Raw genomic sequence first — 15,093 nt, forward strand, 5'->3', positions numbered from 1 at the left:
AATGCCAGTACCGCCTGACTGGCCCTCGTGCTGGTGGCACATAAAAGCACCCACTGCACTCTTGGAGTAGTTGGCGTTAGAAAGGGCATCCAGCTGTAGAAACTTGCCAAATCAGCTTGGAGACTGGTGCAGCCTTCTTGCTTGCCAGCTCTCAGTCAAACTGTCCAACCCATGCCAACATGGAAAACAGACGTTAAACAAGGATGATGATGATGATATACATATATATATATATATATATAAAAGCTGAACATTAGAAGCATCAGTTGTGGCGTGCAAGAGAGACGATTGCGCTGGTACGGACATGTGGTGAGAATGGAGGAGGATAGCTGCGTGAAAAAGTGCCACACCCTAACAGTTGAGGGAACCCGTGGAAGAGGTAGGCCCAGGAAGACCTGGGCTGAGGTGGTGAGGCAAGACCTTCGTACATTGGGCCTCACCGAGGCGATGACTACAGACCGAGACCTTTGGAAATGTGCTGTGGGTGAGAAGACCCGGCAAGCCAAGTAAGATCGTTGCCAGTGCCCCCGGACTGGTTCTTGTGCGGGTGGCACATGAGATGCACCATTTTGAGCGTGGCCGTTGCCAGTACCGCCTGACTGGCTCCTGTAGAATTTTCGAGCGAGATCGTTGCCAGCGCCCCTGGACTGGCTTGTGCGGGTGGCACATAAAAGACACCATTTCGAGCGTGGCCGTTTTCGTGCGGGTGACATGTAAAAGCACCCACTACACTCTCTGAGTGGTTGGCGTTAGGAAGGGCATCCAGCTGTAGAAACTCTGCCAAATCAGACTGGAGCCTGGTGTTGCCATCCTGTTTCACCAGTCCTCAGTCAAATCGTCCAACCCATGCTAGCATGGAAAGCGGACGTTAAACGATGATGATGATGATGATGATATAAATTTAAAATAAGCTGAAAATGGAGGAAACTTTTGATCAACAACAGATTGACCAATATCAGCTAATTATTTTTTAATACAAATCTTAGCATTTCTTATGGCCGTTTCAGCTGCCAATGTTAGTCGGTACCTACAAAGAAAATTCCAAAAATAATATTCATCATCTTTACAGCAATTCAGTCTGGTACATGGAGCTTCATCAGAGTGAAAACAAATACATAAAATAAAAGAAGGAAAGAGGGGAAAAGGAAAGAACAGGGCCTTGAGATAAGGCCAGAAGGCTCAATATATTAGAATCGTACTATTTTGCAGTGTGAAGCCTGAAGTCAATGCGCAAAAGAGTAAACTAGCAAATAATTTAGAGAAATAATTTGTGGGTTATCTCTTATTTTAGGGGCACTAAGGTGTATAAATAATAGCAACACTTAGAAGAACTATTATAATAATAATAGAAATACAATAAATAAAATAGCGAGGTGAGTTAGACGAGGTATGAAGGATGCCAATAAATCCACTAATCACAAAGACAACAGTAATAACTTAAAATATTATCTGCAGAAACTGAGTCCTAGCACTACTAATGGCAGTATTAATGCACATAACCTAGATAATAAAACTAATGGTAATAAACATATACACCACACATATCTCTCTAACAGCTATAAACATGTGTCTTCAGTAAGATAACCGGTAAAGCGAGAGACATTAACTGGCTCATACTCCCATATGCAATGCTAATAAAGACCGACTTAGCTAAGCTAATATTTAACACTATAAATAAACACTTTGATAAGAATAGCAGGTATTCGAAACTTATTAATACTAAAGTAATAAAGATAGGTTATAGTCTCATGCTTAGCTTAGCCAGCATCATTTCCTCTCTAAATAATAAAAAACTAGACATTTTCTATTTAGATAGAAGCAACAATAACAATATCAGTAATAGTAAGAATAAAAATAATAAACCCCATAACCACTCCAAATTTAGTAAAGGGAACACTCGGAACCATAATAACCCTATTAATCTTAATCGACTTAGCATTATTCCACCAGAAAGTAATTCCCCACCACAGCCCAATCTATGTGACTGTAGGATACCAGTAGTAAGAATGGATATTCTTATCCCTTAGAGAGTTATTCCAATTGCTAACTCTGCTTGCCTTTTATATATATATATATATATAAGGGTAAATTTAGACAGCTTTCTGTAGATTGAAAAGAAATGATGAACAGCCTTAATTAATTTTTGAATCTTATTGGGTTCTCATCAATTTCAGAGGAACAAGCAGTCAATCTGTTTACATACTCCACACATCCGATAGTTACAGAATGCTGGAGCTACTAATTTGCATACCATAAGTGTTTAGCATTTTATTTAATATCAGTATTGGTGTCATCTGAAAAACACCCAGTGTACTCTGTAAAGTGGTTGGTGTTAGGAAGGGCATCCAGCTGTAGAAACTTTGCCAAAACTGATAATAGAACTTGGCATAGCCCTCTGGCTTGCCAGCTCTTAGAGAATGGACATTAAATGATGAGGATCATGATGATGTTGATAATTTATATGTTGGTTTATTTGCAAAAAATATCCTAAAACATAATACTTTCTTACACATTCTTTTAATTGTCTTTCATTTAATACTTAATTTTTCTTTCAGGTATTCTTTCTCCCTTTGAGTAATATTATCATTACCTGTTTCAAAGATGATTCAATATTTGGTTGGGATCTAGAAACACTTAGTTGCAAATTTGAACTGCCGATTCCATCTGGTAAAAAGACAAAATACAAAACACTTGCTTCCACACGGTAAGAAACTGTTAATTTTGCAAAAAGAAGTCATTTTGAATATCATAGGTTCAGGAGTGGCTGTGTGGTTAAAAATCTTGCTTTCCAGTCATGTAGTTTTGGGTTCAGTCCTATTTTGTGGCACTTTGGGCAAATTCTAGACAAACTGAGGTTACAATCTAATTTTAATTCCCACTTAACACAATTAGTATTCTTGAAAATTTTTTTCTAATTTTGTCACAAGACTAACAATTTTAGTGGGAAGAAGTTAGTTAATTACATTGACCCCAGTACTTCTCTGTCATTTTATTTTATTAACTCCAAAAGGATGAACGGCAATGTTGACCATGGCAGGATTTGAACTCAGAATATAAGAGCCAGCAAAAATGTTGCTAAGCATTTTTCTTCATATGTTTACAATTCTACCAGCTATCCCCTTGAATAATCTATTCTAATATAAGCAGAAGGCCTGAAATTTTATGAAGCTGATTACATCAACCCCAATATTGAAGTGGTACTTTGTTTTATCAAATCGAAAAAGATGAAAGGCTAAGTTAACCTCGGTAGGATTTTAATTCAGATTGTAAAGTGGCAGAAGAAATGCTGCTAAACATTTTGTCTGACATGCTAACAATTTCTCCAGCTCACCACCTTAAATAATGAATGAACATTTCAACCGCACATTTATTCTTGTATGACAGTGAGACTTGAATGCTTGTATAACAAATCAGGAAAAATGTTTATTTTCTTTAAATATAATAGCTCACTATTTCTTTACACTTCTCCAGGAGCGGTCGTACACTGGCCGCTGCAGGCCACTCGAGATTTATAAGCCTGTTTGCCTTGGACACACACACCTTATTTCGGGTGATAGAGCTGCCCGGCAAAGTTACCATTGTGAAACAGCTTGTTTTTCTCTCAGACAGTTTTGATAAAGGATCAAATAAGGTAAGAACAAATTCTTTCTGAAGATTAAAGTCATGTTGTTTTTGTTGTAGTATTGTGTAACCCTAAGTTCCTTCTGATAAGGCAGGCCCACAGTATGCAAATAAGAGGCCAAATTACTCGGTGTGGCCCACAGATCTAGTGTTCTGGATGTACCATATTTCTACTTAGTTGAGGCCCATACTGCTCAGTTCAACATTCAATGGTTAACTGTGCACAGTGCACCATTGTAGCTTAGACATGTTGTCTTCTCTTCATTGTTAAATCTACTTCTTTATACTTGAGTTGTCTAGTCTTAAATCAACACTGATGAAGCTGACCTATAATCAAAGGCATTCCAGCCATGCCTATCTTGTCTTTGTAGAGTTTTGTTTTGTACAGCATTATCCAGTGTACCCTTTATTTAAGGCAGTAAAGTGTGCGTTGCAGGATATTTTGCTATTATTTTTAACAGGTTGAGCAACCACATTGAGGTTCTCTGATCTAGATGTTAAACATCAACTATCAATTGCATCTAGATAGTTATCTGAGCAGCACATGGGTTACTGTTAATTACTCTATTGCATCATCTATCCTATACACCTGACTTCTCATTCCCTTTCTCCTCTTACAAGAGCATCAAAAACAAAATCAAAACTGAACTGATAGTAATCATTCACTAACTATAATTTATAATTTTCTGTTTTTTCTTTCAGATACTTGGTGCCTTGTGTCAAGATGGTATTGCAAGATTCATGGATATTCACTCATGTAAACTGCTCTTTGATATTGGTACCATCGAATACCGAATACACAGTATTTCAAGTAGTCTTATGGGGAAACATTTAATTGGTTTAATGGATTCTGGTAATATGAACATTTACAGTCTCCCAGCTCTCACTTCAGAACTGAATAAGGTATGCTATTTGGATTCCAGTTTCTAAGATATTTACATTTATATCTATTTGCTAATTTGGGATGATTATTGCTTAATCCCATGTCAGCCTTAACTATCATCATCATCATCTTTTAAGGTCTATTTTCCATGCTGGCATTGGTTGGTCACTTTGACCGGAACTGGCAAGCCACAGAGCTGCACCACATTCCAGTTTGATTTGACTTGGTTTCTTTGACTGGACGCCCTTCCTAAAACCTACCATTTCTCAGTGTGTGCCGAGTGCTTTTAACATGCCACCAGCACAAGCGCTTTTATGTGGTACCAGCATAAGTCTTGTTACCTGGCACCAGCACAAATGCTTTTTTTACCTGGCACTAGCAGGAGTGCTCATTACCTGGCACCAGCATGAGTTTTTTTCACTTGGCACCAGCACCTTTTTTTTTTTTCCTGGCACCAGCATGGGTGCTTCTTACCTAGCACCAGCATTAGTGATTTTACCTGGCACCTGCATGAGTTTTTTTTTTCACCTGGCACTAACACATGTGCTTTTTACCTGGCACCAGCATGAGTGCTTTTTGCATGGCACCAGCACGAATTCTTTTTACCTGGCACCAGCAGGAGTGCTTTTTGCCTGGCACCAACACAAGTGTTTTTTACGTGGCAGTAGCACAGGACTCTTGCAGGCCAATCCTCTTTAACAAGGGATATGATAATCTCAAGTGGTAATCTTGATCTCCAATTTGATGTGGAGGTTGTGTTAGAACACAGAATATTGCACTGTTCTCATAAAGACTCATGATGCATAAAAGCACTCTTATATCATTGACAGACAAGAATTGTTTGCTACAGCAGCTGTGTTTATTGTAACATGCACCTAAGTCATGACCCAACTCCATCTTTTAATATTAAGGATTGCATTGTTCAATATATCCTTCTTTATTTAAGATGGTAGGGTGTGATTTAAGGGTAATTTTGCTGCAGTTTCTAGTAAGTTAAGTAACCACTTTGAAGTTCTCCCATTGTCACATGCATGTTATAGTGAGTCTAACTCACACAGCTATGCACTTATACTTCAGTCAACATGATCACCAATTAATTGATTTATAGTTTAGGTGGCTGAGTATTTCACAGGCATTTATTCTCTAAACATAAAGCTCAGGCAGAATCAGCATGACACTGTGTATAGTTTAGCTAAGCCTATGAATTAAAAATACACCCTGTCCAACAAGCTTCCACACAATTTCCATATATCCAATTTTGAGTAGGTTTGTAAGGCTTGTTTTAACTTGAATCTATGATAGAGACACCTGTTCAAGATTTTGTTCTGTGAGATCCATTCTGGAATGAAGTGATTTTGAAACAAACTTTTTTAATTACACGGACATGTGCTCATATGTGTGAAATAATTGTTTCTAACTCAGATACAAGGCCAGTAGTTTTGAGGCCAAGGTAGAAGGATTTTGATGAACCACATTGACTCCAATGCTTGATGAAGGGCAAAGTTGACCTCAGCAGGATTTTATTTCACAATGTAAAGAGCCACAGCAAATACAGCAAGGCATTTTGTCTGATGATTTAACTATTCTGCCAACCCACTGCTCTGTATGTGAGAAATAATAATAATAATAATATTTTTTTCTAATTTTGGCACAAGTCTAGTAATTTTAGGGTGATGGGGTTAGTTGATTACATTAGTCCTAGTATTTCTCTGGTGCCTTATTTTATTGACCCTGTAAAGATGAAAAGCAAAGTTGACTACGGTAGGATTTGATCTCAAAATATAAAGTGCCAGAAGAAAAGCTGCTAAGCATTTTGTATTATGTACTAACAATTCTGCCAACTCACCACCTAAATAATAATGATGATAATGGTTTGTTATAGCACTTCATAGGTGCAGGAGTGGCTGTGTTGTCAGAAGTTTACTTTCTGACCATGTGATTCCAGGTTCAGTCCCACAGCATGGCACCTTGGACAAATGTCTTCTTTTATAGGCTTGGGCTGACCAAAGCCTTGTGAGTGGATTTGGTTGGCGTAAACTGATAAAAGCCCATTTTGTGTGTGTGTGTGTGTGTGTGTTTCTGTTTCTGTCTGTGTTTCTCCCCCTCCACCACTTGACAAGCGGTGTGTTTATTTCCTTGAGCAGTTTGGCAATAGAGACTGATAGAATAAGTACCAAGCTCAAAAAAGTAAATGTATTGGGGTCAATTGGTTCAACTAAAATTCTTCGAGGTGGTGCCCCAGCATGGCCACTGGGTAATGACTGAAATAAGTAAAAGCTAAAAGATAAAATACTCCTGTAGGACTGCTTTATTGTGTTTATTTCTATCTTCCAGAATCTGTCTTTTCCTTTTCATAGTACTGAAGTTTGCTTTGATTAGTGTAATTGGTGGACTTGTATTTAACTTTACTGCTAATCTTAACTATTCTTTAATCATTTTCTAGCCTCCTCCACCTGTTGTAAAAGCAGTCAGAAAAACAAAATCTTTTGAGGAATTCATCAAAAGCAGCTATAAAAGTAGTGATAAGCCATCTTCTGATTCTTCAGAGGTGAGTTCTGTAAAGGCTTCTAAAGAATATTTCACTTTCAATTACACAGCAAGTTGAATGTTTCATTGTTTAAAAATATAATGAGTGATTTTTGGGTACAGGTTCACAGAAGTAGAAATTAATGAAAGGGTTCTTATTACACATGTCTTCAAATCCATTATACTGTGAAAAATTTGCTGACCAGAGAAATAACAACAGCATCATGGCTTGTAGCTTATTGTACACTAGAAAGGGACTTAACTCATGTTTGCAGATGGCTCCGACTTGAAAATTGTTAGAAATTATGGTTTAAAATTATTTTTAATGCAAAAATTCATGTGTTAGGAAGTAACAAAAAGAAAAACAAATGGCCGATTCCGGGCATTTTCGACCATGAGGAATCCATTGGTGCAACTCCCAAATTGCTCTCTTGTAAGGTGTGGATTTCTATAGATGCAACACACACACACACACACACTCAAAAACTCAGCTTTACAATATGTACTGATGATTCAACAAAACATATAAGTTTCCTTTCTTTCCAGCCTTCTCAAGTCCTCTGCATTCAAAGCCCATGTCTCACTACCATGAGCATTGCCGTTCTAAAACAAGCATCATACAATCTACTCTTTACTCTGAGGGAAATTATCTTTGTTACTAGCAACAGCAGTAGTGGCCCTCTAAAATTTTGTTGTATTCTTACCATAGTTATTATATTTTTGGAGCAACTACTTTCCTTGCTAATTATATCTCCTGGGTAACAAAAGCTCTCTGTGACCTTCATAACTTGATCCAGTTGTTTGATTCCTTAATAATTTCATCTCTCTAAGGCATTATCTCCTTTGCCTTTGTAGCAGTTTACAATGGCACTACTGCATCAGTCATTGGGTATAACACCTTCCTGTACAGTTTGACTAATTATCCAGATGCTAATCATGTATCCTACCTCATGAAATATTTTGAGCATCTTTACAACTATCTAGACCCACAGCTTCCCCTCTTTTCATGCCCTTAATTGCTTTATCTAACATGCTACTGTCAACTTAAATTGCCTGTCCTTTATAGGGTGAGCATGAAGTAGCCCTTGTATATTGTATGCGTTCTCCACATTTTATAACATCAGCCTTTTATGATAATACTTCTGTATGACTTTCTTGTCTTCTATACTGATGGTGAGTATGTCTTCATCATCCAAATACATTTCTCATTTTTTGATATCTCAGATTTTTCTCACACATCGTCTTGCAATCTTGAACACCTTATACCTTTGTTCTTCACATTGCAGGACCTGCACAAATCTCTTCCTTTATATTTCGCTTTAAGCCAAGCATACCTATCCTCTAGCTGTCTCTCAAGCTATTTGATAATGCTTCCTACTGATGGATGTAAAAATAAACATATAAATATATATATAAAAATACTAACCAGCTACTGACATAAACAATAAGAAACAGAAGCCATGAAATAGGTAGAAGCTCAAAAAGACTTGGGAAATGATTTTCTTAGACTAGCCAGACTTTATTGTGTTCTCATCAGTTGTGTTTTCCTTTCTTCTACAGGACAAGGATTTGGATGAAAGTATTGATAAAGATCGGCTGTACCGTATACTAAAAGGACATGGAGAGTATCCTGAGAAATACAGGTTAGAGATTTGGAATATTTGATTGAAGAGTAATCAAACTTTAGATAAACATTATATATTTATGCAATTTCCTGCTAAATCCAGCAGTGTATATTAGTTTTTGTTTTAGTCAGAAGTGCAGTGCTCATAACCTTTGATGGGGTACCTGAGACAAGAAGGAGGAAGTGAAAAAGTTGTCTTCACACCAGAGACTTGGCCTAACTGCTTGTAACAGTGATCTCTATTAAAGGCATCCAAAAGCAAGGTGGTGACTCTAAATTCAATGATGGATTAAGTCTGCTACTCAGCAACAAGAATGGCTCCTCCAACTGACTTCCACATAGTTTCCATCTATCACATTTCACTTATAAAGCTTTGGTTGACTCAAGGCTATGACAGGAGACACCCAAGGTGTCACGATGATAGGATTGAACCTAAAACTACATAGTTTCAAAAGAACTTCTTAACCTTACAGTCTTAACAGAAATCTAAAATCGAAATTAAACCTTTCTTTGTGTTTTACTATCTATAACAACTCCCTGTATAAAATTTGATCTCATTCCCTGATATCTTAAATTAACATTTTAATTTCTACTTTTGATAATGTTCATTAGGTTACAAACTTTTGTCATGTTGTTTTATACAGATTTTTCATCTGGAGATCATTGTTGAAATTGCCTGAGAACCACACAGCTTATGCTGCTCTTGTTGACAAAGGGAACCACTCATCATTTATCACATTGCAAGAGTATTATCCAGTCAAGAGTCAAAGACTGTTTAGATTATTGCAGAGGTAATATTCTTGTACCTTTAAACATTTTTGTATTTGAAAAAACATGAACTATTTCAGTCATCCAGCTAGAGAAAATCTGCCTTAATAAAACTCTAGTTGACCCATGCCAGCATGGAAAAATGGACATTAAAATGATAATGATGATGATGATGATGATATATGTGTGTGTGTGTGTGTATGTGTAGGGAGGTTATATTCCACTCGTGTTATAAATGGTATTATATCAAAAACGGTAACTTAGCCATTCAGTGTTTGTATTAGTGTGTATAAGTACTGGGGTTGATATGATTGACTAAATCCCTTAAGAACTGTAACCTGTCATGGCTGCTATTTCTATGTCTGAAGCCATTAAAACAACTGTGGCTTAAACAAATGTTGATAGTCTTATAAACTCAGTTTTAATTTTAATATCCATTTCCATGACTCTGTTATGGTTTTCTACACAACTTCTAAATTTTTCATTCTTCCTATGTTTATCAATTTTCATTTTGTAATGTATATTTTAAAACAGAAGAAAAGCTTACAAAACAAACCTTGTCATAAAGTAAGGTGTTTTTATTCTACAGTTATATACATTGAACCTCCAAGCTGACCTTCTGTTCATGTGGATTGTAAACAATACCACTACAGCCCAATTTGTGTCAATGTCAAGACAAACATATACACAAATGCACACACACACACACATGCATGCAACAACTTCCTTTATAGTTTCCATCTACTAAGTTTCGCTCACAAAACACTGGTAAATCCAGGGTTATAGTCAAAATGAAGGCAAATAGCCTAGTGGTTTGGGTATTCATCTTATGATCCTAAAGTCATGAGTTTGATTCCAAGTGGTACATTTTGTTCTTCAGCAAGACACTTTATTTTACATTGCTCCTGTTCACTCAGTTGGCAAAAATGAGTAGTACCTGTATTTCAAAGGGCCAGCCTTGTCACATTGTGTCATGCTGAATTTCCCTGAGAACTACTTGAAGGGTACACATGTTTGTGGAGTGCTCAGCCAGTTGCACGTTAATTTAATGAGTTGGCTGTTCCATTGATCGGATCAGCTGGAACCCTTGTCACCATAACCAACAGACTGCCAGTTATAGTTGAAGACATTTGTGTAAGTGCCACATTGTGGTTAAGTAGTGAATGTCTTATCCACACATCCATGCCTAGGTCTACATTTGAGCTTTAAAATCTAATTTATGCCAATGCTAATGAATTGGCTATAGTGTAACTTTTGTTTCTTTGTAGGGTTCTGTCAGCTTTAGCTCATTGGTCTCCAATTTTAGCTGAAACCAAATATTTACCTGCTCTGGTGTTTCCATTCCTAAAAGTGTTTCACCAAAATCATTTATGTTGTTTTGAGATAGTTGCCACCTTCATCAGTAAGTTAATACTTTTCTCTGATAATCTTTGTTAAATAATTATTTCTTTATTTCCAAAAACTGTTTATAATGAAACCATCATATGATTGTATTGATTGTAATAACTAATTCTTTACTTTAAGGTTTTACACCTTGACAGTAGACTTAACCAGACATCCTGTCAATAGGTGAGGGTTCTCTCTGTAGCAAAAGACTGCATAAATTATTGAAGCCAAGGTTAAGATATTTATAATATTGATTTATTTCATTAATATATCCATTGTTTTTCTGCCATTTTATCAGGAGCCTTTTATGGAATCCACAATATTTGAAGCATTCTGACCTCTCTGCTCTGAAGTTAGCTTCTTCCTGTTGGTCTTGGAGGCCCTAAAAAGGGTCATGGATATTACCTTTTATCCTCTAATTAAGACATAAAAAAAGAAAAATACTAAAACAAGTCACTTACAGAGAGACTTAAGCTAAGCACTAGACAAAATGTTTTACAGCAATTATTTTAAACTTTTCAATTCCGTATTCAAGTTCCCTGGGACTAACTTTGACTTTCATCTGTTTGGCTTTGATAAAATAAATACCAATAATGCATTATTGACATCCATTCAATTTCTATTATAATATTATATAAAAAAAAATATTTTAAAAAGCTGTAAGAAATTGTACAACAAAATAAATCAATAATTATAGAATTAGTAACTTTAAAATTACTTTAAGATATTCAAGTGTGATTTGAAGAAGCATTGGCTTCTATTTCTAGCAAATCGAAGAACCACGAACCACAGAGCCACGCACACACACACACCTGCTACCGCCACATTCTCTTTTCTGTGTATTTTACGTTTGCAGAACAAAGTTTAAAATTAATGTAATTTCCTTAAGAATAATATTTATTGTTATTAATTTCTTTATTTTCAAGTTAACTGGTGTGCTCATTGGTTTGAATATTTCCCTAATCCTCCAATTAATATTCTTGGAATGATTGAGAACGTCCTTTCACGTCATGATCCCACTCTCTTGAGGCATCTGATTAAATACAAAGTCACATCTCAGGTATATATATATATATATATCATCATTATCATTTACATCTGTGTGTGTGTGTGCGCGCACACGCTTATGTATGTATATCAGTTGTCAGTTTCCCCTTGTATTGCATTTAATAATTAATTTCTGTATACACACTGTCAGTTTTCCAAACTATACATTCGATGTTGAATATTACACTTGTGGGTTGCCTACATGCACACCACCAACTCACCTTTCCCTCACTGCCTTTAACAAAGTCCACTCTGTTACAACAAATAATCAAATCTGGGTCTGAGAATAGCCCAGTATTTTGCTATATTACTTCCTACTGCAGCAAACCATGAATTACAGCTTCCTCTGACCAGTCTTGAAAGCTCTTTGGAAAAGTCATGATCTCTGCTCCTACCTCTCTGACTTAACCCATAAATTACAGTACCCTACTTTTATGCTTTTATTTACAAAAAGCCTTCTAGAATGTAGCATATGTAACTGAGGTAGTATTAAATTAAAATAGCCATCTACAGCCGTAGCCAAAAGTTTGGAACATTTCAAAAAAAATTAAAATTGTTATGCCCAAATACAATTCAATTCGAATACATACAATGTAGAGATATACTTACCTAATAATTGATCCAATGGTTCAATATCTAGAAGAAAAAATTTTCAGACGCAGGAGTGGCTGTGTGGTAAGTAGCTTGCTTACCAATCACATGTTTGCGGGTTCAGTCCCACTGCGTGGCACTTTGGGCAAGTGTCTTCTACTATAGCCTTGGGCCGGCCAAAACCTTGTGAGTGGATTTGGTAGATGGAAACTGAAAGAAGCCCATCATATATATGCATATACATATATATATATATATATATATATATATATATATATATATATATATATATATATGTGTGTTTGTGTGTCTGTGTTTGTCCCCCCACCATCGCTTGACAACCGATGCTGGTGTGTTTACGTCCCCGTAACTTAGCGGTTCAGCAAAAGAGACCATTGTTCCAAACTTTTGGCCACAAGTGTATGTTTCCTACTTAATGTATATACATCACTGCTAGGCCAGTTACATATCTTATGGACATGCTGTGTTAAAAAATGTAATACATATTGGATGGAGGAGAAAAATCATCCTAATATCGCCAGTGAGAACACTAGATGCATTTCAACCTTTTTGAACCTTTGCAATGATGCATACTCACAGCCAACGATGTGCGCAGTGGAGAATTCATCACCTCTGATATATGAAACAATGAATAAAATATACACTTATGTTGCCTGGTTGAGAATTCATTGCCCACATCAGTGTGAAGTGTTATCTCAGGACAAATTTTGAAATAACAGGCTTATCAATAAAGTACATATATTATGATATTATCTTTTATTTTTTTATGTTTTACTTCTTTCATTCATTGGACTGTGGCCATGCTGGGGCACTGCACTACATATCAACCCCAACACTTATTTTTTTTTAAAGTCTGGTGCTTATTTTATTGGTCTATTTTGCTGAACCACTAAATTATGTAGGCATAAACAAACCAATACTGTCTGTTAAGCAGTGGTGGGAGACAAACACAATGACACATACATGCATATGTATACACACACACACATACACACACAAACAACAGGCTATGGGCTTCTTTCAGTTTTCATCTACCAAATTCACTCACAAGGTTTTGGTCAGCTTGGGGCTATAGCAGAAGATATTTGCCCAAGGTGCCACATAGTGGAACTGAACCTAGAACTATGTTACTGGGAAGCAAACTTCTAATCCCGTGGCCTCTCTTGCACCTATTGATGGCCATTCTTGAAAAAAAATTTTGCAACAAATCAGGGATACAAAAAAATGTACAGAACACTATAATAACAGGATGAGGTGTGTAGTTAAGAAGTTAACATTACAACCATATGGTTTCAGGGGGTTCAATCCCTTTGTATGGCATCATGAATGTGTTTTACTAAAGCCTTGGGATGACCAATACCTTGCGAGTGAAACTAGTGGACAGGAACTGTGCAGAAGACCATCACATGTGTTCATATGTATTTGTGTTTCTGTCACTGCTTGAAAAACACTGTGTTTTTGCTCCATGACCTAGCAGTTCAACAAATAGTGGATGATAAGTACCAGGTTTATGAATAAGAGCTGGTTGAATAAAATCCTTCTTAGCATTGCTCCAGTATGACCACTGTCCAATGACTGAAATAAGTAAAGGAATAAAATGAAGACTATTTTATTTTTATTTTTTCATTTCCTCTGTGTTTATGTTGTCATTTCTTTTTTTTATTTATTGAAATTTAAATCGTATTAGATGTTTTCAAATTAGCTTCCAGAACTAAAACTGTGTGGCTAAAATGACATGTAAGTTTCTATGGCAACAAAATATGTAAACCAACCAATATTATAACATTTGTAACTAATGCTATGAATCCCAACATATTGAGTGATCAGTTGTAAGAAGGCCTTTTTTTTTGCTTTTGCATGAGTTATCTATCCTATTTAAAATGAGACATTTTTGCTGTCCCAACATCATGTTATCTAAGCAGTTAATATATTCATTATTTGTTAAGTCTAGAGAAGAGTGCTCAGATAAATTTTTAGGCTTCATTAACGAGGAGGGGAGATAACTGACTGAAGTTAGCTTTTTTTATTATTGTTACTATATTATAGCTATAAGGAAAAGATGGACTAAAAAGGAGATCTAAAAGAGAGCAGTTATTGGGAGAAAATGGGATCATCATCGTCATTTGTCGTCTGTTTTCCATACAGGCATTGGTCGGACGATTTGAGAGGAGCTGTCCAGCTGGAAGGCTGCATCTGGCTCCAATTGTTTGTTTTAGCATGGTTTCTGTGGCTGGATGCCCTTCCTAATGCCAGCCACTTTACAGAGTGGACTGGATGCTCTTTATGTGGAACCAGTATGGGTGTTTTATACATGGCACCAGCACTGGTGCTTTATATATGGAACTGACACATGTGCTTTTTACTTGGCACTGGCATAAAAGTTTAATTTAAGATTAGGAATATAAGAGTAGATGAGGTTGATAAATGCACTAACAAATATACAGAAATGAAGTATGTGTGTGTTGGGTCTTGAATAAGGGTAAAGGGTAAAGACCCCCTTCAGTCATGAATGGCCATGAAATTGCAGCAAGGTTGTTTATGGAAGACCAGCAATTGCCCATGCATACCAACCTCCCTCTCCACATCACTGATCTTATCCAAGGGAAAGACAAAGGCAGAGAGAAAG

General features: G+C 36.5%; 1 protein-coding gene across 1 annotated transcript in view; it reads left to right on the plus strand.

Moving 5' to 3' along the window:
• Positions 1-15,093, plus strand: part of LOC106875832 (TBC1 domain family member 31) — a 46,936-nt gene that overhangs the window by 16,425 nt on the left and 15,418 nt on the right. The window contains exons 5-12 of the mRNA XM_014924117.3: positions 2,556-2,704; positions 3,472-3,631; positions 4,324-4,524; positions 6,948-7,052; positions 8,591-8,673; positions 9,299-9,445; positions 10,691-10,824; positions 11,735-11,868. Of these exons, the coding sequence (XP_014779603.1) occupies positions 2,556-2,704; positions 3,472-3,631; positions 4,324-4,524; positions 6,948-7,052; positions 8,591-8,673; positions 9,299-9,445; positions 10,691-10,824; positions 11,735-11,868 (1,113 nt within the window). The remainder of the gene's footprint in view (positions 1-2,555; positions 2,705-3,471; positions 3,632-4,323; positions 4,525-6,947; positions 7,053-8,590; positions 8,674-9,298; positions 9,446-10,690; positions 10,825-11,734; positions 11,869-15,093) is intronic.

Source organism: Octopus bimaculoides, chromosome 1 (assembly GCF_046866305.1).
Source record: "Octopus bimaculoides isolate indiv1 chromosome 1, ASM4686630v1, whole genome shotgun sequence".
NCBI lineage: Eukaryota > Metazoa > Mollusca > Cephalopoda > Octopoda > Octopodidae > Octopus > Octopus bimaculoides.